Source organism: Eucalyptus grandis, chromosome 2, assembly GCF_016545825.1.
Source record: "Eucalyptus grandis isolate ANBG69807.140 chromosome 2, ASM1654582v1, whole genome shotgun sequence".
NCBI classification, from domain to species: domain Eukaryota; kingdom Viridiplantae; phylum Streptophyta; class Magnoliopsida; order Myrtales; family Myrtaceae; genus Eucalyptus; species Eucalyptus grandis.
This window is the reverse complement of record NC_052613.1, coordinates 1,187,426-1,212,756: the sequence shown is the minus strand read 5'-3', so window position 1 is coordinate 1,212,756 and position 25,331 is coordinate 1,187,426. Positions and strand designations below refer to the sequence as shown.

Here is a 25,331-nt window from a genome sequence, read left to right as displayed (position 1 = left end):
GGTTCCATTCGTCTCGGGAAAATTGAATGATTTCGAGAACATTTTTAAAAGAACAATCAATTGTATTATTAGAAATAATTGGTCAATGAGAAATGCTTTTATTGATGATAAGTCATGTCTTAACATCTTTGAGGGCGGTGAAATAATTGTTCATCCATTCATTTTTATAATGATATAGGTGATGATTTATAAGAAAGTATGATATAAATCATTCATTTTCCGATAAACAAATGCAGATTGGGCTTTTGTCTTTTCTTCATGATCAAAGTAAGACCAAATCATAAAGGCCCAAAAAAGTTGGCCCATTCAGTTTTTCTGGGCCAAGCCCAAGTTCGTGCCCTAATGGCATTGACGTTTGTCGAGCTGACCACGGTGCGCTTTACCAGTGCAGTTGACTGAGGAAGGATCGAGCGAGCGCGAGAATGATGTCGAGAACTCCGCACCTCGCGGCCGTCGTGAAAACCGAGCCCGGAACGGCGGGCGGCGCCTCCTCGGACGACGCGGCGGCGCCGGCGCCGCACCACCACCACCACCAGCCGGCGTCGAGGTTCGTCGTGCTGGCCGACCTCAACGTCGACCCTCCCGTGTCCGACGGCGACGAGCCCCTCCCTCCTCCCGCCCCGTCTCCTTTCAGCTCCAGGTACGAGGAGCTGAGGTTGTTCTTTCGATTTGATCGATGGTTTCTCCCTCGTCGTAATGAGCACGGTGTTCGGTTAGCTCGGCTGCCGCGTTCGGGTTCTCCGATTCGGAGCTTCCCGAGGGCGGTAGTTGCGAGAATTCGAAGGCGAAAAGGGGGCGGTTTTAGCTAATTGATAGGCGGAAGGGTGATTTGAGATGACCTTGCTCGAGAAATTTGTGCAGTAGCTACAAGAATCGAATGGCTGGGGAACCAATTCTAGTTCCCTCCATTGTTAAGAAGGGTAGAAGTAGAAATGATTTGTAGTTTCTTGTCTCTGTTTAGTAGGAGTGAATGCGCGAATTTATATTAATCTCAATCTCTTTAACTTGATGAGGTTTATAGCATCACTGGTGTAAGTCCTTGTGCCACGCCTTTGCTACAAGAGGGGTTGCCCCCTTTTTGTTTTTTTTTTTTTTAAATTGCTCACCGGATGTGAGTCGTGTATTCGTTAGGTTGAACAATGATGAAAGCAGCCAAGAGAAGAGTACATTAATCTCTAAAGATGTAGATGGTGCGGAAGGTGACTCTAGAAAGCTAAACAAGTTGGGGAAATGCCGTACGAAGATCAGTAAGGTAGAGTGCTCTCCTGATTGTGGAGGTGATGGCGACGTTGATCAGCCTTGTCAGGGGACTCCTTCGTCTCGAGAAGAAAAAGTTAGCAGTCTAAAAACCGTGAGTCATCTTCAGCTTTTATAGCCATTTTCATCTCGTGATGTTGATTTTGGCGCTGGTCGCAACTGAAATGTGTCTCTAGCGGGTTTTAAAGAGCTATTGTTGGTGTTCATTTGCTAAACAACTTTTTGGTCCTTGTTCTTGATAGTAACCTCTTGGCTAACAGAAAATGGATGTGGTGTGCAGTGTCATGTAAAGATGCAGAATTGATTTACAGTCAATTCTTTCCCTTTTTCTCAATGTTCTCCATGCTTAATTCAGTGCTTGCTCCCAGGGTTTGGTTCATGTTGCTAGGAAGATGCCCAAGAATGCCCATGCTCATTTCATTCTTGGCTTGATGTATCAGAGGTTGGGCCAACCTCAAAAGGTACCCTCCATGCGTCACATATCTAATTTCATCTTGATGAGTCTGTGCTTATTGATGTATTCATGTCTCTTCTAAAATTCCTAGGCAGTCTCTGTATATGAAAAAGCAGCGGAGATCTTGTTGCGTCCTGAGATTGAGATTGAGCGGCCGGAGTTGCTCTCATTAGTTCAGATTCATCATGCACAGGTGGAGTAACCTTGTACTTGTTGTTTGGCGTAGACTAAGAACTTTGGGCTTGCTGACATGATGGTGGTCGTCCAAATGTGCAGTGTATTCTGTTAGAGAGCTTGGGGGATGACAACTCAGATAAAGAGCTTGAACATGATGAACTTGAGGAAATTATTTCTAAGCTGAGGGAGTCAATGCGAGCCGATACCAGGCATGCAACTGTTTGGAACACCCTTGGCTTGATTCTCCTTAAAACAAATCGTGTGCAGGTGAATATATTCCTGCTAACCATTTCCTTTACACTGTTTTCTTTACTGAACTGACAATTAGTTTACCTTTCTTATTGATTTGTCTGAAGAGTGCTATCTCAGTTTTATGTTGTTTGTTGGCTATTGCTCCCAACAATTTCGATTGCCTCGGGAATCTCGGGATTGCTTACCTTCAAAGGTGAGATGGATCATGTACTTGTTTTTGCCTGTTATCAGAAGTTTATTGTTCAAGGCTATTAGTGGCATACTTTAGCAACATCATTTGGCGCCAGGAAGGATGGGTGTTGATTATAGGCAAAACCACTGGTATAATCTATCAATAGTATGTATGGCTAGAAAAGGAAATGAATCTTTTGTTTATGACAATGAAGTTGGAAGGTGGTGTGTTTTTTCTTTTCTTTTTCCTCTCTCTCTCTCTCTTGTTTTTTTTGGGGGGGGTGGAGAAGAGAGACTCCAACTTTTGCTTTTGCAGATTAGCATGACTTGAGTCCTTTATTTCTATATTGCTGAGTCAAATTTTCAATTTGTCCATTTCTTTTTTGACATTTTACCTGGACAAGGATAATGGACTAACAACTAATATTATTCCAGTGGAAAGATGGAGCAATCAGCAAAATGCTTTCAAGGATTAATCCTGAAAGATCAAAATCATCCTGCTGCTTTAATGAACTATGCAGCCCTTCTTCTCTGCAGATACGGTGCTGTTGTTCCAGGTATGTTTTAAACAGTTAACTGGATTTTGGAGATACATGTCTAAAAGACGGTTGAGAATTGAAGCAGGATCTACTGTTTCTGGTGCATATGGTTTAACTTCTGCTATCCTTTAGTATGTCATATGAAGCTGACTAATGTTATCTAAATTTTGCAGGTGCTGGGGCAAATGCCGGTGAAGGTGCTTTGGTAGATCAGCTTACTGCTGTCAATCTGGCAAAGGAGTGTCTGCTAACAGCTTTGAAATCAGATCCTAAAGCATCGCATATCTGGATCAATCTGGCGGATGCATATTATACGATTGGTGATCATCGTAATTCCAGCAAGTGCTTGGAGAAGGTGCTTATGGCCTCTGTTTGAGGTTGTCCATTGGTTTCTTTGATGAATCTTTATATATTCTAATGGAATTCATGCTTCCATTGTCTGTCATGACTTGTGGTACTATGTATTGTGCAGCTGTTTATTTCCTTTTTTTATGAGAATGACTTGTGGCTGTTCCTATTCTAGTCAGTAAAATTGGATCCCGGTTGCATGGCGACTCGATATGCAGTGGCACTCCACCGGATCAAGGATGTAGAGAGGTCTCAGGATCCTTATGATCAGCTTTCTTTGGCTGGAAATGAAATGGCTTCAATTGTGAGGGATGGAGATTCTGCAATAATTCAAGCTCCTGTTGCTTGGTCAGGGCTTGCCATGGTTCATAAGGTCCAACACGAGATTGTGGCTGGATTTGGAAAAGAATCAAATGAACTGATGGACGTAGAAGAAAGTGCTACCTATAGTCTGAAGCAGGTATTTGCTCTGGTCTCTAGTTTAGCCCCGAGATAAAGAGGTGGTGTCCTGCCTAGCTTAGTAACTGTAATGGTTTTTTGGCAAGCCTGCTACTTTAGTAACATATTCTGTCGATGCTTGTGGGCTGCAACTTTAGTCGCATATTCTGTCATTGCTTGTGGGCTACTGGTATGATTATGTGATTTATGTAGTGCTGTAACTGGAAATAGCCCAACTGGGTGGTTTTTCTTTTTGGAAACAATATTCCGTCAGGTTATGTTGAGGTATAGCTGTAGTAGATTTGCTTGAAAAGGGTCTTACATTGATAATAAAGCGGCTTACAAAATGAAGATAATAGCTGGGTAAAGTATTTAATTAGCCTGTCTTTTATAGTCAGCTCTCTTCCTCTCTTGAGTTTGCTATTCATGATAGGAGCAATCACATTTATAAGTATGCCTCGATCTTGAATTGGCGACAGTATGGATATGTACATTTGTTTTTAAATAGATTAAGCCTGCAGTTTTAAATTTTTTATCTTTGAAGTATAAGCCTACTACTTCATTCCACTTTGTCTATTCTTTGATGTTTGATTTGGGAGATATTAGGAAATCAATGAAGTTCTTTGAATTATTTCTTGCTGCCACCACCACATTGATTGTATGCTTACTGCCTGGCGATTAGTGGAATTGAGTTAAATGTGTCCTTTGGTGTGAATGGATTGGGGTTTATCTTTTTTGAGTGGAGATTTTTTGTGCTCACTAAAATCAAAATCAGAGCATAGGTGTTCTTTCATATTTATTTTGACCCCATTCATGTGGTAGTTTGTCTTAGTTCAGCTTTTTTTCCTTCTTCCTAAATTGCATGTCTTTGAATAAACTAGGCCATAGCAGAGGACCCTGATGATGCTGTCCATTGGCACCAGCTTGGCCTCCATAGTCTTTGTACTAGACATTTCAAAGAATCACAAAAGTACCTCAAAGCTACGGTTGCTCGCATGAGCAAATGCAGCTGTGCATGGTCAAATTTAGGTACAGTTCGTTGCAATACGCGTCTCCCTTAATTGCTTTGGTAAACTATACTCTTCATGTTTTGATTGTTTATGGTCAGGCATCTCTCTGCATTTGTCTGAGGAGCCATCACAATCTGAGGTAGTATACAAGCGGGCTTTGGCATTGACGGGAGCTGAGCATGCGCATGCTATATTTTCCAACCTTGGAAATCTCTACCGGCGTCTTGGACAGTATGGACGAGCCAGGGCAATGCTCACGAAGTCTCTTGAACTCCGCCCTGGATATGCTCCTGCATTCAACAACCTGGGTCTCGTGTTTGTTGCCGAGGGAAACTTGGAAGAAGCCCAATATTGTTTCAACCAAGCTCTACAGGCTGACCCGTTGCTAGATGCAGCCAAGTCCAACATGATCAAAGCAGCGGCGATGTCTAGACTTTGTGCGAGCATGTCATCATGTATCATTTAAGATCGAAACATGCTGCAGTGAGAAAGCATGAGACTTTTCGTGTAAATAGGATGTAAATTCTTTGGCACGGTGCTTTCTTCGCTGTGGTCATATTTTGTTCTGAAATGACGTGCCTTGGGTCTGTTGTAGAAGATGATCTTATCAATCCGAAGCCTCATTTCTTTTGACTTCGTTCACGAGCTTCCAATACAACTTCTTAGCTTTTACATTAATCGCATGAAGGGGCTGTACGGCAGAACTTTTAGTCCAAACTCTTCCTTCGACTCGCAGGTATCCGAGCAAGAGGATGGTTATTTTCACTGCTCAGCAATCGCAGGCATTCTTTGATCCACTCCAAGGATTGAAAATTGGTTGCTGGTAGTTCCTCTGAAGAGCTTGTCAACGAGATCCAAGCTATTTTTTCTATTATCAGGCGCTGAATTTCATGAGTATCATCTTTGATAATGGTCTAAAGCCACTCTCACTTCAAAGACTAGTCCGAGTGCCATTGTTTATAGCCTCAAATCTTTTTCCCTCCTAATGAAATGTGATGTAGAGTCATGACAGATTAGGAGAAGGTCTGAAAAAGAATTACTATATTTCAAGAAAAATATCTGTGTATAGCACATTTTCTAGATGATGAATTATAGATACACACAATGAGCTGCATTTTCACTTTTTGACACTGATTATTGTTCATTTGAAATATGGATTGGATTGAGTTGGGTTTCGTATAGACCACTGTCCATATCATATGAAAATGGGTTATTTTCATGTTAGAATGAGTTATGCAAGTCAATTTTGAGTTGAACCATTTTTGACCTAATTTGATCATTTTGTTTGAGAAATCAATTCTTATTTTAGAAGTAGATTTTTCTATTTATATTCTTTAAACGAGTTTTCGAGTAAAAATAAGCGTTTGGTAATGACATAAAATTTTTATTGGCGGAATAAAAATTCGTTTGATAATGACTTGGAATTTTTCTCTCTTGAGCAATGGCAATGAACAGATGATAACAGCCGGCCACCGACGGAGGGCAACGGGGACAAAGACCAATGGTGGCGCGGCAAGTGGGTGGCTGACTAATAGCGAGAATGAGAATGACCAGTGGTGGTAAACAATGGCAAGTGGGTGGCTGACTAGTAGCAAGAACAGTGATGAAAAAAGTTTTTATTCTTCATTTATATTTCAGAAATATAAAACATTTCTGTTCCAACTTTATTTTGGACTAAAAATTTATTTCAGAATTAAAATAATAAAATTGTGTTCTATTTCGGAGATAGAAAAATGGTTCTGATTAGGAATAGGACTGTTACAGTCGACAGTACAAATTTCAGCTCGGTACTCAGCGAGGGAAGGCACTCAAAAATTCGATCTTTTTGGGGACGAGACGATGGCTCTCACGAACCAGCGCTTGCCATTCCCGTTCCGCCATCCTCCTCCCGCTCACTTCACCAGATCCTGCTCCGTCCCCGCCATCTCCACCACCTCCAGCAGCAGCAACAACAACAACAACAGCAACCCTCCCTCCCTATCCGCAGCCTCTCCCTCTCCCTCTTCTCCCATCTTCCTTCCTCACCTCCAGCAACATGAAGAGCAGCAGCTGCTGCTGCGGCGGCGGCGGCGGCGGCCGGAGGTGCTGCCGCAGTCGCAGCCGCGGCGGGCGGAGGAAGACGGCAGCGGCGACGACCCAATTCTCAGATTCTTCAATTCTCGCGCCCCCGCCCCCGATCCGCCGGGCGAAGGGCGGGTCTCCCTCCAGAGCAACCGGCGCTCTTCTTGGCGCCTCGCTCCCGACGGCTTCGGTGCGGATACCGATGCCCAGGATGCGTCGGCGCCGGCCGTCGGAGATGCGGAGGAGATGGGGTCTTCTGGGTCGGCCCCGAAAGGGTCGCCCGAGGGCGTGGTCGGCGAAATTTTGAAACTTGCGAGGAGGTTGCCGGTGAACACGACGTTGGGGGAGTTGTTGGGGGGTTTCGAGGGGAAGATTAGCGCGAAAGAGTGCGTGGAGGTGTTGGGGATTATGGAAAGGAGGGGCTTGTGGGGAAGCAGCGTCTACTTTTTCGAGTGGATGGGGTTGCGGGAGCCGTCGCTTGTTACCGCTCGAGCATGCTCCGTCATGTTTCCCATGTTGGGAAGAGCTAAAATGGGGGCCAAATTGCTGGTCTTGTTCGAAAACCTGCCGAACAAGGAAGAGTTCAGGGATGTTCGTGTTTACAATTCTGCTATTTCAGGGCTGATGAGCTCCGGCAGGTATTCAGTTTGTTCGTTGGTTTCGTGCTTCTTTATTTGTTATGCCGCGTCACGATTGACTTTGTGTGACACCAATTGTGCTTTTGTCGATAGTAAGATCAGCAAAGTCCTTGAGGCTGATTTAAGCTTAGTTTTGGAGAAAGTAGTTTTATCTTATTGTCCTGTTGAATTGGACGAGGTCTGAATCTCCTGTCATTGTGTAATATCTTGGTGGGAGTAAATTTTTGGCTTTTGACTCTATTCTTCTGAGTCTGAAGGACAATCTGTTGGATCACTGTTCAAGATCTAGACCATGTTGTTCATATCCTACATGAGTCTCTGCAGAAACAAAATAAGAACATACCCTAGACAGCTGCAATCGTCCTTTCATCAATGACATTGAATTTTTCTTTTTCTGGCAATAGTTGTCTTCCTTTAATCTGTAATTCCCTTGCCTTTTACTTCTCCCATGTGTCCAGACGTTCTAAATGAGATACTTAATCGTACGTTTCAGCTACGAGGATGCTTGGAAGGTGTATGAGGCAATGGAGGCTAATAATGTTCAGCCGGATCACGTGACATGCTCTATAGTCATCACAGTCATGAGGAAGAATGGCCACAGTGCTAAAGAAACGTGGGAGTTCTTTGAGAAGATGAATAGAAAGGGAGTTAAATGGAGTTCAGAAGTTATGGGTGCTCTAATAAAATCATTCTGTGATGAGGGGCTGAAGAAGGAAGCTCTTATTATCCAAGTGGAAATGGAAAAGAAAGGTATCCCTTCAAATGTCATCGTATACAACACATTAATGGATGCTTATAGCAAATCCAATCAGATTGAAGAAGCTGAGGGTCTCTTTGCTGAAATGAAAGTAAAAGGCCTCAAACCCACTGCTGCCACGTTTAATATCCTGATGGATGCATACAGCAGAAGGATACAGCCTGAGATTGTTAAAAAGTTTCTTAAAGATATGCAAGAGATGGGCTTGGAGCCAAATGCCACTTCATATACATGCTTGATTAGTGCATATGGCAGGCAGAGGAAAATGAGTGACATGGCTGCAGATGCGTTCATGAGGATGAGGAGAGTTGGTATAAAACCGAATTTACATTCTTATACAGCTCTTGTTCATGCTTATTCCGTAAGTGGTTGGCATGAAAAAGCTTACTCAACATTTGAGGATATGCTAAGAGAAGGAATCAAACCCTCGATTGAAACCTACACCACTCTCCTGGATGCATTTAGGCGTTCTGGTGACACCAAAATGTTAATGACAATATGGAAGATGATGATTATCGAGAAAGTTGAAGGGACACGGGTTACGTTTAACATTCTCCTTGATGGATTTGCTAAGCAAGGTCACTACGTTGAAGCTAGAGATGTGATCTCTGAATTTGGGAAGATAGGTCTGCAGCCAACTGTTATGACTTATAATATGCTGATTAATGCATATGCACGAGGAGGTCAGCACTTGAAGTTGCCCCAACTGTTGAAAGAAATGGCAACTTTGAATCTGAAGCCTGATTCTATCACTTATTCGACCATGATATATGCCTTTGTCCGTGTTCGTGATTTCAGGAGGGCATTCTTTTATCACAAGAAGATGGTAAAAAGTGGACAGGTGCCAGATGCCCGATCATACCAAAAGCTCAGGGAAATATTGGATGTAAAAGCAGCATTAAACAATAGGAAGGACAGGAGTGCTATTCTTGGTATAGTCAATAGCAAAATGGGTTCAGTGAGACCCAAGAAGAAAGGAAAGAAGGATGAGTTCTGGAAGGATCGGATAAGACATCGAAGGGTACTTGATGGGCGTTAAAAATGTTCTTGGGAAGAAGAGGGAATTGGACTGTGTTGGTTCCCTGCCTCAGCTATCTTTGGCTGCCCTTATGTATCTGTCCTTGGTTCATGTCTGGTGAGACAAATAGGGTGGCCATGGTTGTTTGCTGCTGGCTATAAGATGATGTGCGCAGTCATTGCTGTTTTCTCTATGAAGTGGAGATTCTTTTGCGGCAAATCCTGCTGCGCTCAGAAAGCTTGTGTTTTACTGTATCTATGCTGGTCAGTGGACTTAAAAATTCTGTCCCTCATTCAAAATGAGCAACTAAAGAAGCTTCACAAGACAAGAAAGATGACTTGTTGAGGTATCTTTAAATGGGAGATTGAACACTCGAGCTTTGTTCAGTTGCTAAGCATTGCTGAGCCAAATTATTTCCACAAGACCCTATGGTCATGCTGTCAAAGGTACTTATTTGGGGAACCTGGCATGGTTGAAAGTACAGTAGACATATTTGACCTGTGATCTTATACAATTTTTTTTGATAATCGATTATCCATTTTATTGCACAACCTGTGGAATAAAGCAGGGGAGGATTACATCCCATACAAGACCACTAACAGCGAACTACACATCAAAAGAACAACATTAAATCATATGTTCCACATCCACACTGCCGGTACCAACTGCAAGCCGGAGAAAATGATTTAGGGATGCAAACTCAAAACCATGCCTGATTACATAAAAGTTAGTCACATGAACTTGCCAATTTCTGCACAAACTCTTAACATCAGCAGTAAGTTTCTAATTTCCTTCCTGAATCATAACTTCTACAGAGACTATTAAAGAAAAATCAACTGCATCAAGGACACGGTGAGCTTGAGGGGATGTATTTTCATGCTTCACCAAGTTCCTCTCTCTCCAGGGATAATAAATTGTTGCATGCCCGGCTAACTTAAAACTATTCCCCTCCACGTTCTGCATGACCCAAGTAAATTCATCCTTCCTGTCACTTGCAAATCTTCGACAGGAGAGTAGCTGTAAAACTTTCCCAAATCTGCTTTCAGAAGATAATCTTGAAAAAACAAGTGCATTTGAGATTTTTCATGTCGTCTGCATAGCACACTAGTGCTATCCATGCCCACCAAGTTTTCATCCTGGACCATGTGTGCAACCTATCATGAGTCACCATCCAAGTTGTAAAGCCATAGCCTAGCACATTATACCAAATCCACAAGCCTTTGCCAAGTCACTTTGTTCCCATATTTCCTGTCTAGCTTCCAAGCCTCCTTTACAGAGAAAGAGCCACTAGATGATCCAGCAAATAGACCTTGCCAAAGGCGATCCATAATTCAAAGCAGATCAACAGACCTTGCTAAAGGCCATCAACAGACCTTGCTAAAGGCCATCTCAGTCATTTGCCCTAATAACATCTGCAATGGTTGCTTTATAACCTAAAGGTATAAAAGATTCAGAGAATATTTTTCAATCAAGATCCCATATGGATGCCATTCATCTTATCCTAAAGAAAGTTTCTCCACTACCTACCAGATGCTTGATATGTGGTTTAAATAAATGCCTTCGTTTGAGCATTTTCCTCCACGCATCTTTGCTGTCTGATCTTTCCTTGGCTTGCCACAAACTAGACCCCTTCATCAATGTAGAATTAACCCATGCAACCCATAAAGAGCATGATTTTAGAAGCAATCTGCTGAGTTTCTTGAGGATACAAGCAGCATTCACAAAGCAAGATTCCTAAGATCAAGGCCCCCTGCAAAATTGGGAATGCATACATCAAAGCAGGCCACTTTTGCTCCATAAGCATGCGCAGTTTGACCTTTCCACAGAAAAGCAGAACGCTAGCTTCCTACAACTTTAATTACTTCCTTTGGCAAGACCGAGATCTGAGTCCAGTAATTAACCATGCTATACATAGCTGATGATATCAAATGCAATCTTCCTGCATAACTGAGTTCGTAGAAGTCCACTAATCCTTTCTAAAACTCAGCTTATCAATCATTGGCTTACTAATCACGATCAATTAGCCTTCCTGAAATGAGTTAAGGCCAAGATTTCTGACAGGAAGAGATCCTCTTCGAAAGTTGCCGAGATCCTCTGAAAGTTACTCAGTCAAAGAAGATCTTTGCTGTGATCAAACTTATTTCCAGGAAGACTAAAGCTGAGATTTTTCAGGATTTATCTTCAGGCCAGACATACTATGAAATTCCTGAGAAAGAGAGAGTACATCCAACAAGGATGCCCTATCTCCTATCCAAAATATCAAGAAATCGTCAGCAGAACTCAAATAAGTAAATTTTACCTCAGCACAAGGTGGATAATACCTGATCCTTCAATGTTGTGCGCCTGAGTCCAACATTCTAGAGAAGACATTCGTGGTAATTACAAAGAAAGATGGAGATGAAGGATCTCCTGGCCTCAGTCCCCTCTCCCCTTTAAGAAATCCTTCAAGCCTCTATCCAAGCTGACTGAGAAGTACGGGGGAGTAATGCCTACCCTTATCCGTTAAATAAAGTTCTCAGGCACTTTAATAGTCTGCAAGATGCTGAGGACAAAATCCCAATTCACTGAGCCGACAGCCTCCATTGTGTCAGCTTTTTTCATTCTTCGAGGAGAAATACGATTGCTATGATAGTTTTTACCTAGTTCATGCGCAAACTAAGCATTATTAGCAATCCTTCTATCATTAACAAAATCAGACTGGCTGACATTAATAAAAAAATGGCAAAATCTCTATTTGCCTTAATCTTGGTAATGCATTTATAAATGACATTACAACAAGAAATAGGCCTGAACTAGGTCATCTTAGATGCATTTTTCACTTTTGGAATCCGTGAAATAGCAGTTATGTTAGCCTCCGCTGCTATGGCCTTATGCCCAAGCTTTCTTCCATCTCCAGAGTATAGTAATCTAAGGGATCCCTTGGAATTTCTTATTCTAACCATTCTATGAATGTATGTGTGTTTTTATCCCCCAACTGTTTGAAAAAGGCTTCTTCACCGTTCTTGAGTCTTCAAACTCAGTTCTGAGTTTAAATTAATGCTCCTATACTTATACATCTGGAACTGGCCCACCTGAATTAATTTGTGCCTGCAAAGCTGTCAACTGTTCTTGCACTTGCTTCACTTGCTCATTAATTTGACAAAAGTTGCTCACTATTGAGTTTCTTTAAAGCTGCTTTAACATTTTGAAGCTTCTCATATAGCTTGAACACAGAACATCCTGAAACAGCACAAGTCCGTGCTGACTCGACTAGTTCAAAAACTGGGGATGCTAGCACCAGTAATTGAAGAATCTAAAAGGGTTTTGGTGCGCTTATTTGGTCACAATTGACAGCACAACGGTCTGAAATTCCTGGAGGAAGAAAATCAGCAGCTGAAAAGGGAAAATTCTGAAGCCAGCTCATATTAGTTAGTGCTCTGTCCCTTTTCCTGGCAACAGAATCTTGTGTTCTTTTGCCGCTTTAAGCAAAAATATTCCCAGTAGACTTTACATCTTGCAACTCGGCATCGAACAGACAGCTATTCAAAATCTTCCCTAACGACTGAATCAGCAACATCAGCATTACTAGCCTCCAATGGGGAACGATGGTGTTGAAATCACCCACAAGGGCCGGCAATCAAGTAAGACAAGAGCTTCCTTTCTTCAGGCTCGTTTGAAGCCATACAAAATAGTAAAGAGAAAAGAATTGTCATTGTATGGAATCTTCAATGTATAAACTGCCCATGTATATGTATAATATCTACAAATTTGCCCCTCTTAATAAAAATCCAAATGCTTTCATAATCACGTACTTTCTAATTGTGAATCCAAGTCACATTTGGGAAAGCTCTATTTCCTCTTTTCTCAGCGTTCTTGTCCTTTGGACCTTTACTCAAGTTTCAAGCAAACAAAACAAATGGATAGACGTCCTCTCAACTTTTATTACTTTTCTGCGTTTGAGACATTCGCCAAAACCCTTCATATTCCAAGATATTATATTATTACTTCAAGATGGAGGAGCTGGACTTCACCGGCCACGTGCTGCAGATCAGTCGACAAATTCCTCTTCCTTCCTCTCCTGGATTGAGCAATCTGCTTCATTATCTCACCATGCACTTTAGCAGCTTCTGTAGCTTTCCTTGAAGGAGCAGAACATGAGAGGATAGGGTCATCATTAATGACAGAGGCTATACCACTATCTTGCAAAACTTCCTCCATTTCGTCCTCACCGGAAGATGGGTGCTTGCCATGAACTTTCTAATTCGCAGAGAGTTCGAGACAGACATAGGAGAACTCCCAAACTTTATTGCCACCGCCAATTTGCAGCTGTCAGTGATTCATCCACCTAGAACTCATTTCTCTTTCCAACATCGTGCGTTTCATCCACCTGCGAATGATTCCTTATCCCAATATCAGATAATTTTCCAACCGAATCTCCTGGTTGTTTAACAGCACCTTAACCTCATTAGCACAGGAGTGCCTTGGAATCCAGTGATTCTCCACCATCTACTTCTGTGCTGCAGAACAAGCATTAGTAGAGTGACCAGACTTATTACATAAAGTACGTTTCCGCAAAGCCCGTGGATACTCTACTTTCATCTCTGATTAGGACCCATCTTCCAGATTACAAGACCCCGAATCAGGAAAAGGCAAAGGCAAATTTATTTCAGTAAAAACCTTCTGCAAAAGATAAACGAGAACCCTCCTCTTTTGCCTTATCTTATCAGGGAAGAGAGGAAATCCAATTGCTGTAGCTCTATTACTCAAACTCTCTAATGTCATCAAAGGCACTTTAAAAAATTTAACCCAAACTGGAGCTCGAGTTTTCTCAGCATCCAACTTTAACAGATTTGGCTCCCATTTTTTAAGAAGCAGGGGAAAATGCGCAATATGCCAGGACCCTTTTTAAGAATTCAATCTTATACAGAAGAATTGGCCAATTTGATCATGAATAAGCCATTTTCCAATCTCATGAAGGTCAATACTCCCATCTCTGCCCCATAATCAATTCGCTGGAAAAGCAACAACTCCTAAACTCGTTTTTTCCCCCAGAATCTGTCCACTAAGAAAATCATTCCACTTAATAATACCCTCCAAAACCACTGATCGAGGTATTAGAACTTGTTTACGACCATCAATCATGTGAGGCTCATGGAAATTCATTTTCCTTGCATTTGACTCAAGAAGAATATCCTTCCAGGACGATTGAGTAACATTCAAATGCTCCTGAGTAGAATCTTGCTGGAACTCCTGCAGAGAACCCAATGCGAGTCTCCCCACGTCATTCAGAACTTCTTGTGATGAATCAGGGACACTTAGAATAGAGCCGTATCTCTCAATCAAGCCTTCCAAATGCTCAAAGAAAGAAGAACCATCAGAAAATCCAAGGTCCACATAAAGATTCAAAGAGGATTATATCCGGTTGGTAAGGAAAATGGTCAGGAGGCGCACGTTAGTTAATGTATGCCCTCTGTTGCCATCTCTCCTGCTAACGAGAGAGGGGATATTCTCTCCCAAGAGTTTTAAAGAGAGAGAAGCCATTTTCAAGGTACGTTATTACGTTGCATTCGGCAATCTACTGCAAAAGAAAGGGCAGCTGCAAAGACAGTGCAGATGGCTATGTTCTTGTGTCTTTGAAAACTGGACTTTCTGTTCACTTGTTTGCAGTGTGGATGTTGTGATTATTGCTGACCACCGGGTATCTTCCTGCATTCAATTGTGGAGGCATCAGAAGCCAAGATAGTATGCAAGGGGCCAACGGCATTTGGCTGGAGCTGAGCTGAGGATACGCCTGAAAAGTTTTCTAACATGTGGATTTTGTGAATCTCTATCTGGTGGCTTAGACAGTATGAATGTGTCAAGGCGATGTCTGCGAACTCACTCGAAATCTACCATTATGATCAAATCAAATTGGCGGTGAATTCTTGGCCAGGGCAGGTTTCTCTTCCTGTTCTTCAAGCTCGATGGCATGCTAGAGCAAAGACAGGAGCTCGTCAACAAAAGGGGTTGCCATGTCAAGCAGTTCGTTGATGTGAAGAAGAAAACAATAATCAGTACATCATGTATCAGTTGGGAGAGTCATCTGATCCTCGTTTGACAGATTTGTCTGGAATGCCATCTAAAGCATTTGAAGAGGTAGGGCATATAGAGGAACTTACGTTGAGAGCAAGAATCAAATTTCTCTACTGTCAGGACAATAGTCAACGTACGAGTCTCTGCAAGTCTTAGGCTCAATAAACATGTGTATAATAGCCTCAGCTTCCAATCTGCTGGAAAGTTCAGAACTTTGAATCTTGCATGGCAACTTCAACAATACACTTTATGTTCCTCTTATATCTTCAGCTATGGCCCTCTTTCCATCGAAAAGGCATCTCAGGAAGTGCCTCTCCATGTCCATGTCCATGTTCACGTTCTCGTAGAGTAAAAAGGATTGTATTCACGTGCTTTCCATTCCATGTACTTGAAACATCAGAATGGACTGTTACCTAATGCAGGTGGTAAATTGTTGCACCGAGTAAACTTCAAGGTCACGGATGCTCCAATCCATATATTCAAAAATGACCATAAGAACCTGCCCTTGGGAGGGGGAAAACAGCTAGAAAGACTAGAGTTCGAAATGGGTAATTCATGTGATAATTTTTCAAAGTCTCAAATGCCTCTGAATAGTTGTCACTAGACTTATGTACGCACAGCATGAATGCAAGACTACTGTTGTGTCATGCAATTCTTTCCTTAAAAACACATATATTATAACTCTAACCGTATAATGTCGTTACTAGTTCATGTTGAAAATGCTGATTTGGTTATTTATTGACATTTCTGTACTTTGGTACATTCCTTCTATATACGATGAGTTGGTGTCCAAACCCAAAAGTGTCATACAGATGCAAATAGGAACCATAAAGCAAAACCATGCACATGATGAAATGTCTTTTGATAAAGATTGTTTCCATTAGTCATAGGAAAAAGTACCAAAATTGTTCATACAAATTCAGTCCTAAACTTTTCATACAACCGATTTAATTTTGAACATTTTCAAATTAGTACCAATTCAATCTATTTGATCAATTTAGGCCGAACATCAATGATGTGGATGCCTGGCCTTCTGTGACATGACTAATGTTGATATTGAGATTTCTTTTTATTAATAAAAAATTTGAAAAATTATTAAAAAATTGTCAATGTGGCCGTCTAGTCATGCTACGTAAGACGGTCGGCATCCATGCCAACAATTTCTGGCATAAATTGGCTGGATGGATTGAATTAGTTCCAATGTAAAAATGTTTAAGACTAAATAAAATTAATCATTAATTTCTTTTAGAAGGAGATTTAGTTTAATTAAAAAGTTTATGATTAAAATAATACAAATATAATAGGATTAAAATTTTTTTTTTTTTTTGTACTTTTCCCTTAGTCGTAAGAACAAAATTCATTTTGCAATTTTGTCGTCCCAATGTTTATAGGAGGATGCAAAGTGCATTTGTCATGGTTCGATTTCTCTCATACCGATACGGGCCGAAAGGTGGAGCATTGAGCAATCAAGGTGAAGTGTGGAAGACGTAAAAGGGTTAATACAACTGGTTCGGGGAAGTAGCGTTAGAGTGTGCGTGCCAGAAATTCAGGGATGTGATGATTATTATTTCAAAAGATCTCTAAAAATTGGCTTCCCATGCATAAATTAATTAGGAGTTGACACTGCTTTCCTGACAATGGCCAAATAGGCTGAAATTGGTTTTTGTAATGGAGTGATCAATTTGTCTTGCTTGAGGGACTAAATGCCTGAAGTAAATTAGGCATGATACGTTTGGTAAGTGTAAAAAACTGTTCTTGGAATAAAAAAAAGAATAGAAACATGTGTTCCTAGAATAAGGATGCAAAAAATTTCTGTTTTATTTTTTATTTTTTATTTTTAATTTTTTTAATAAAGTTTAAAATTGATATTGAATTCTAAATTATGAAATGCTCATTAATTTTATTTTGTTCATGGTTAGTGAAGACAAACATTTTTAGCATGATCATATAGCATATTTCGTAGAAAATGTTTTGTATCAAATTTTTTCAACATGCTCATATGTGCGCCCTTAAACGAAAATTTCATACATCTCAACATGAACTAGTTACTTTTTTTTTTTTCTAGGCAACGCAGCCAATCGAATAATTGTTCTTTTTGCTTTTACTCAAGTAAAAATATTCGCTGCCAACTAGTTTTCTGAAATTTCATTTGTTTAGTTGGCTAAAAATGATTATGGTCAAAGATACATGTATACTCAAAGTTAAAAAAATAAATTTTCTAACTTGAAAATGGACATTTTCTTGGAAAATTATTTCGAAAAAAATTATTTTCTTTAATCATGAAATTGTTCTTGAAACATACGCCGCCTTGAGTTGCTTCGAGAGATGCGCAATGTGGCTGTTGCGACAGCAATTAGCAACAATATGGAATTATTCACTTGTGCAATTCATTGTAATCTGGAAAGTAATGCCAGAACAAGGGTCAGGCGTTCAGGTTAGGGAAAGAATGGCAGATCCCTCCAATGAAATGTCGTTCACTGGCCATGTGCGAAGACCTTGCTTCCCAAAATTATGCCGGGGCAGCTGATGCGGACTGCTATCTGAAAAGCTTTCAGGAAGTAGAGCCACTTTATAGAGACGCCAGAGGAAGTGCTCTGTCTCTCCAATCCTTGCCTGTCTGTCGGTCCAAGCTATTCACAAGATGTGTGGCCTGGTCCCTCATCCGGGACTCAGATATGGAATCGTTGCGGTTCGCCAAGGGAGTGCTTCAATCAACTCTCTTTTGCTCATAACTCTTGACATCTAATTACAGCAGCATTACTCTGCCTTATGATATACTAACTTGCACCAACTTTTACTAAAGATCAGGAATCTTAAAGATCTAGAATACGGATGAACTGTGCTCTAAGACTGCAAACTCAATGAAGTTCACTGCTTGCAATCAAAATAATCGAACCTTTACAATTTTTTATTTTCATAACATGCTTGTTTTCTACATAATTATTTCAACCTTAAAGGGAATACAGAACAGAAAGCAGTCCAGTACATGAAAAAATTCAACTGCCTGCTCTTTCAACACTAAGAGAGGAAACACTACAGAACCTATTTACAGCAATTCAAAAGGTAAATTTTGCCTAAAGACTTTTCACAGCCAAAACTTTCCCCACCCTCCTTTTTACAGTTTTGAGATATTCCTACAAAGAAGTTAATACTTCTTCAGCGTGTTCCTCAACCAAATGAAGCACCAAGTTTTAGCCAGGGTCCTGTACTTCCTCCAGCCGCCAAAGTATCTTCCTATCACTTTTTGTAGGAAGGCCTTTGCTGAACCAAACTCCAGTATTTGGCCATGTTTGGCCTGCTGTTTATATACTCGTCTTCCAAATTCAAGAGTGCCAAACGAGCTAGCACCGGAATGAACATTACGTCTGCCATGCTGAACTCTTCCCCTGCAATATAAGCCGTCTTGCTCAACCTGTCTGCCATGCTGAACTCTTCCCCTGCAATATAAGTCTTGCTCAAACTGTCCTCAATTTCATCAAGTCTGATTAGATGTTCCTTGCTCCGCCTTACAACCTCTGGGTCTCTCAGCTTCTCTTCGATTGTGATATGCCTCTTTTAGCTTGCGGTGGTAGGAACTTGCCAGGTTTCGGCCATCCGAGCAATCAAGACTCTCTAAAAAACTTGGACACTGCTTGCCGATACTTCTCAGGGACGTGGGATAATGTGAAAAACTTTGGATTCCACTCCTGTATTTTACATCCATTGAGATAGCGTCATCACTGCTGAAGGCGATGCTATCATTATTAACAGAGACAACTGCAATTCTCTCTATATACCTGTAAATTTCTAAAGCATTATAAACTTCCACAAAAAGAAGAGAATGAAGACAGACAGACAGAATAAATCTGCAAAGAATATGGTACATAAAGAATATGGTACATAATAGAGCAGTTAGCATGATTCAAAAAAGTACAACTTTTCTACCAATATTAACACACGTCACTCATTTGAGATTACAAGTTTGACAACCATCACCCCTCTCAGATAAGACTAAGGTTTTGCTAATCTAAAGGTCCACTCTATACTGTGATGAAACATAGTCAAAATCAAAAAGAAACTAGAGGCTTCAAAAAACTTCTTGGCATCCCCAACGAATTAATACACAAGCATTGAAGAACATTTATTGACATACCCATTTTGAGTAAAAGAAGAATCTCTAGCATATCTTAGTCTGTGGCCATTCCCCAAGGAAACAAACCAGACAGCAGTTCAGACAAACGTCAACAGTGAAACCCATTCAACAATCCTCCTTTCAGCACCCAATCTCCAATATAGTCACTTAGTCAGGTTAGGCCTCACACGATGTACGGTTCCACAAAAACCCAAAAAAGCGCTGAACTGAGACGCCTAAAAGCTCCAAAACCAAAGGTTCATTTTCCAGCAGGAAAGCATTTAAATTTTGCAGACAGTAAGATTAGAATAAAGGAAGTATTCCCGATTCAGTTAACAAATACACACAACGAACTCACACCAACTCTTGTCGTGCTTAGAACAGTATTGACGGTTCAAGAAAGGGCAAAACGGGTCCCGCCACTTCTAATTTGGCCATCAATACAGCAAGGGAATTCCAACGAAGAACTTCACGAGGCGATCAAGAACGGTCTAGACCACACGGTCGAAAGAGGTTCGACTGACCGGATGACATGCAGAACCAGAACCGCCACGCCCCCACTCCAACACTCCAACCCCAACTCAAGACCCCGCTGAAGTCAACGCGCAAGCACGATCAAGTTCACAACAAGAGCCCGCAGCGCAGCGACCAAATTGACCAGGGAATCAAACTAAACGGAAACAGCACGCAGCAACGACGAGAGAACCAAACGAAGAAGGACGGCCAAGTGTCGAGCGCGATCGAAGACAGATGGGGTGGTCGGACGGAACCTTACCCAGAAAGCGTCGACACTTCTAGAGATAACTTCGACTTTTGCTTCCCACAACAGACAACAGAAAACTACAAGAACCAAGACGAATACTAGTAAACTCCATGAGTTGTTATAAGGACAACACTTTTAAGCCTTCGTTACCGTTCAAAGTCACCTGTTACAGCACAACCCACCTAAATTTTTCAATGGACAATCTTCTGCAGGCACGCGAGGTTTTGCTACACGAACCAAGATGAAGAATTCCATCACTTACCGAGGGTATCCACCCAGAGCTGAGAGACGAACCCCAAGCCAAAGAGCAGATTCGATGCTGATCACTTGCTTCGCCACCATGCTCGATCGCCTCATCACCTGTCGCCCCACCCCTCGCCCTCCGTTACTCTCCGATTCCTCTTCGCTCCTCAACGCGACGCCGGCATCGCCGCCGTCGCCGCTTGGAAACACCTCCTCCTCTTCACACCGGACCGCGCCGGCTTTTTCGGCGGTTTCCGCCTTCCGCCGCATCACTCCCGCCGCTCCCACTTCCCTCCCTCGATCCCGCGCCGCCGCCTCGGTCGTCTCCGAGCTGCGCCGCCGCATCACTGGAGCTGCTGCTCGAGCGAAGGGGAGCTCGAGCAGCTGCAGATCGAGCTGCAGCTCGAGCTCGCTCTCGAGCGAGCGTTGCTCCCCCTTCGGCGCGGCAAATCTGGGCGAACAACGCTCGCTCAAGGCTCGAGCGAGCCGTATCTGTCGCGCCAAACCATACCTGGAGTCACCGGGTGAGGAGTCGCCGGAGAAGTCAGCCGAGTGGGAGCCGGAAGCTTCAGCCGACGAGAGGAGCGACGAGCACGCACGAAGGAGAAGAGTTCGTCGCCTTTGTTCCGATTTTGTTCTTTTGTTTCTTTGGTTTTGTGTTCCGTCGAAAGTGTTCTTTTCAAAAGAATTTCGTTAGAAACAAAAAAACAAAAAAACCTGTCCTTTTTTTGTTTTTGCTAAGATCAAGTGTGCCGGAAATCTTTTGAAGTAAATTAGGCATGATACGGTTAGTGATAAGGATGCAATTTGCCATATTGTTTTTAAGAATGGTTTATCAAGGGCAAATTGGCTTGCTATTCTAGCTCATCAAGCGTTGTATAGGGCTGTCCTTGGGTAGGAAAGTAGAGATGGTATCCATGTAGATATTCCAAAATTTTTGGGTGGATGCAAAGAAGAGATTTGTTGCCATGTTTCCTACAAGAAGAAAAAACCTTCCTTGATTTGCTAAGATCAAGAGAAATCTAGTTGGCAAAAGAAAGTGTTGTTGAGAGAGCGTATTTGGTTGGGATGCCACACTTGTTAAGGAAGGCCCAAGTGACTGGAGATTCACTAATGTGTTTTGATCAGAGGAAGCAATCGATGGAGAGAGTGACATGCTTTGTTGGCCAAGTGTTGTCATTCATGTAAGTCCCAAGGAAGTGAAAATGATTGTCAAAAACGTTAAGTGAGCAACATAATACTCAGCAACAAGGGCTTGGGACAATTGGGTGGAGGAGAGTATCACCATATGTAGAAGGGTTGATACAATTGTGGGCTGAAATTAGAGTTTCTGGCATTGGGTTGAAGTGTGTGAGATATACAGAAGGGTTGATACAATTGGTTTGTGAGAATGACCTCAGAATATTCGTGTTACGAATCGAAGATCGAAATTATTATTATCTTAGAGGATCTTTAATAGTGGGGTTACTTTCTCGTGCGCAAATTGGTCTGGAGCTAACGTCTTTCTTGTGATGATGGTCCTATTTCTTTTTCCCCCCTATCAAAAGACAAAACTAATTGTTGCCCAAGCCCAAACTGAAGTGCTCTGTATGTTTTGCTCGAGGGATTGGATATTGGAATTATATTGAGTGTAGTTCAATCAAAGATGAGAATGCGATGACCATACCGTCCTTGCAAACGGCCTATCAAGAGAAGGCAGGCCTGGTGTTCCGACTCATCAGGCGCCGTATGGGCTGTCCTCGACTAGAAAAGTTTCAACCCGTGACAAGTAAAAATATGGTTAATCTATAGGATTTCCCCTTTTTCCCCTTTTTCCTTTTTTTTTCCAAATCAAACTCAAGGGGGTTTGTATTTGGGAAGTTGCCAAAAGTGAAAACAAAACACCCACCCCGGCGAGAGTACATCTTCCCAAATCGAAAAGAACAAAAGACAAAACCTCACTCGGAAACAAAAAACTCTCCCATACAAATACATCATCCTCTCTCTTTCTTTCTCTCTATCTCTTCATGCAGACATGAGAGTCCTCGCCATCTCCAAGCTGCCTCTCCTCCTCAAGCCCTTCGCCCTCTCCCTCCTCCTCTCCCTCTCCGTCGTCCTCCTCCTCCTCTCCTCCCAAACCCCCCTCCGCCGTAGCCCCTCCGCCGCCGCCCACCCGCCGCCCGCCTCCTCCGGTGCCGTCTCCGGCGGCGGCGGCGGCGGGGGCGGCGGCATCCGAATCCGCTCCGGGTACACCTCCTACGAGGCCTACATCCAGCACCAGCTCAACAAGACGCTCAACCCCAACCTCCGCAAGATCTGGACCACCCGCGACTGGGACCGCAAGGTCCGCGTCTTCGCCCGCTTCTTCGACAGCCTGAAGCGCCGCGGCCTCCTCGCCGAGTCGTGGAGGGCGCTCTCCATCGGGGCGCGGGTCGGCCAGGAGGTGGCGGCGCTGAAGCTGGTGGGCGTGAACGACTCGATCGGGATCGATCTGGTGCCCCGCCCGCCGCTGGTGGTGGAGGGCGACTTCCACGCGCAGCCCTTCCCGAACGCGACGTTCGACTTCGAGTTCTCGAACGTGTTCGACCACGCGCTGTACCCCTGGAAGTTCGTCGGGGAGGTGGAGCGGACGCTGCGGCCCGGGGGATCTGCGTGCTGCACGTGACGGTCCGGCACCGGACGGACAAGTACTCGGCCAACGACCTTTACAGCCTGGATCCGCTGGTGGAGATGTTCCGGGAGTCGGAGCTGGTGGAGTCGAGGAGCATCGACGGGTTCGGCCTCGACACTGAGGTCGTTTTCAGGAAGAAGACGAAGCAGCAAAGCCGCAGGTCGTGATTCACATTCTTTACACGCTCATTCGTTCCCTTTTTCCCTTGTCTTTTTTCGTTCCATAGATTCGTTATTCTTGATCATCTGGGAAAAATCCACGCAACCCAGATCGAAGATAGAGATTGTAAACACACAAATTCATGAATTTTCCTCCCTCTGTAACTTTTCTCGGGAAGATCTTCGGGAAAAATTGCTGGAAAGATGAGGTGGGACGTTTGTGGTTCTTGCTAAATCTCCAAGCGATGACAAGAGATGGGTCATCGCTCATCGTTCACGGGGATTTCCAAAACGGGTTCTCACTGGATCTTGACGTCGATCCGGCCTCGGCTCCCCAAATATAGAATTTCTATTAAATTTCATAAATTTCAAGGAATCACCGAGATGGGTCTTTGAGATTTCAGCTGTTTAATGTACATCCAGAATTCAAAATCAAAGCTTTGTTTCTGCTCTTTTCACGGGAGCATGCAAGCAGAGCTTGTTTTCGACGATTCTTGGTATCTGGGAGTACATCTCTAAAGCTCTGGCGGACGGAATTCGGGGTTCTGACACAAGCGATTCGATCGTCGTCGACTCTGGCACGTGTGAATGATAGAGAGAGAGAGAGAGAGAGAGGTGTTTTCTGGAGCGATCCGACCGAAAGGAGAGAGAGAGAAATTTGATTTTGGGAGTGGTTGGCAATTGATGTGGAACCGAAGAATGTAGGCCCACGCCGCCCGAGGCAAGGATGTCGGGTCATGCATTCATTTATAATATAGCTTTTTAGCTAGGGCATAGGTGGTTGGTTTGCGTGCGTTACGAGGGATCCATGTGACTCCCAATTTTCATCCTCATGCGAAAGTGCGTGAATTTTAAAGTATAGTTGACAAAAATTATGTCTTTTAGTCAACTGTGATGTAAGTAAATACGACCGCAAGGGGTGGAAGAATGTATGTATTTAAATTAACCGGTTTGGTTGGGGACACATGATGAAACTTGGCTGGGGACGGTTGCTGTGCGATTACATCGCAGGTACTTGGTTAAGAGAATGTACTTCATGCGTTGGATCCTGATGGTAAAATTGATGTTTGACTTCGAGTTCCGTAATTGATTGGGGTTTACACAGAGTGCCATGGTGATCTTTGAAGCTCACAATCGTGAGTTATAAAATGGTTTTTGAATTTAGAAAAGATGACTTTCTAATCTTATCTTTTAAACAAATAACTTTCTAATTCTATTTGTGATCACAAAAAATCACAATGGCATTTATCCATGAGTAATAACAAAATTCTAAAATGGTGGCCATAGACATAACAATAGAGCAGTTATCAATTATCTAGAAACACTTATTAAAAGAAGCTATGTATACCATTGTCAATTATGTATTGATATTAGTGAGGATTCCCATCGATAATTAGTGTATTCCATTGATAATTTCTTTGATGACTAGTCAACGCTCTTTGATTTGTTGATTGCTATTCTTATTGATGATTGGTAGTCAACGCTCTTTGATTTGTTGATTGCTATTCTTATTGATGACTTTACCAAAATTTACTATTATCTTATTTTTTATTATGAAGAGGTGGCCCTTTTTTTTTTTTTTTTTTTTTGTGAATGGGTATATATTCTTTTATCTTTGGAAAGATGGGTGACCAATGGTGTGGAAAAGCAAAGAAAAAGAGAGAATATAAGAGAGAGAGCCAATTCATCCACAACTGGCGGGGGACACAAAATGAAATTATCAATGCTTCTTCTTTATCAATTAAGGTGGGCAGGGTCCCCCCATGTTGGACACAATAATTCGAATTGTTTCGTTGTCAACAACACATTAGTTAATCGCATTCTCCACCGAATCATGACAACCAGAATTCGCATTGCCTGAGTTGTTCCTGGTACATCTCTCGGTCGTTGGATTGGATGTATCCAAACGAGTCGAAGTCCATCCGACGGTTCAAATACGCTGACAACAACATTTTCAATGTTCCGTACTATTCATGGAAATACATGAAAGCACAAGGTTATATCACCAATTTATTGTGTTTGGATTAAGACCATGTATTATTTACATTTCATGATTGCGAAATAGAAAGTAATTCTAAGTTTAGAACCTTGAAAATTATGGAGTCGATTTTCTTGTTACGACGACTTTGTTGAGGCTTCTCCATAATCTCGATCTCTTATTACCTTAGACAAGCAATTATAATTACTGAGTACATTTTAAAAGCTCCAGGATAGAGATTTCAACATTGTTATACT

At 42.3% G+C, this 25,331-nt stretch overlaps 2 protein-coding genes and 1 non-coding gene across 3 annotated transcripts; all 3 read left to right on the top strand.

Moving 5' to 3' along the window:
• Positions 1–375: 375 nt before the first annotated feature.
• Positions 376–5,283, top strand: LOC104417263. The gene is made up of 11 exons (XM_010028572.3): positions 376–640; positions 1,132–1,351; positions 1,626–1,718; positions 1,803–1,904; positions 1,988–2,155; positions 2,245–2,333; positions 2,747–2,868; positions 3,024–3,205; positions 3,374–3,658; positions 4,518–4,665; positions 4,745–5,283. Exons 1-11 carry the CDS (start codon positions 423–425, stop codon positions 5,110–5,112), a joined length of 1,995 nt encoding a protein of 664 aa, XP_010026874.2. The 5' UTR covers positions 376–422; the 3' UTR covers positions 5,113–5,283.
• A 1,139-nt stretch (positions 5,284–6,422) lies between these two features.
• On the top strand, positions 6,423–9,671 carry LOC104417254 (pentatricopeptide repeat-containing protein At5g50280, chloroplastic). The gene is made up of 2 exons (XM_010028566.3): positions 6,423–7,345; positions 7,839–9,671. Exons 1-2 carry the CDS (start codon positions 6,486–6,488, stop codon positions 9,139–9,141), a joined length of 2,163 nt encoding a protein of 720 aa, XP_010026868.2. The 5' UTR covers positions 6,423–6,485; the 3' UTR covers positions 9,142–9,671.
• A 12,514-nt stretch (positions 9,672–22,185) lies between these two features.
• On the top strand, positions 22,186–24,042 carry LOC104434235. Its single transcript, XR_005547978.1, has 2 exons — positions 22,186–23,711; positions 23,743–24,042. It is a non-coding gene; the product is annotated as an uncharacterized LOC104434235 (transcript).
• Positions 24,043–25,331: the final 1,289 nt, after the last annotated feature.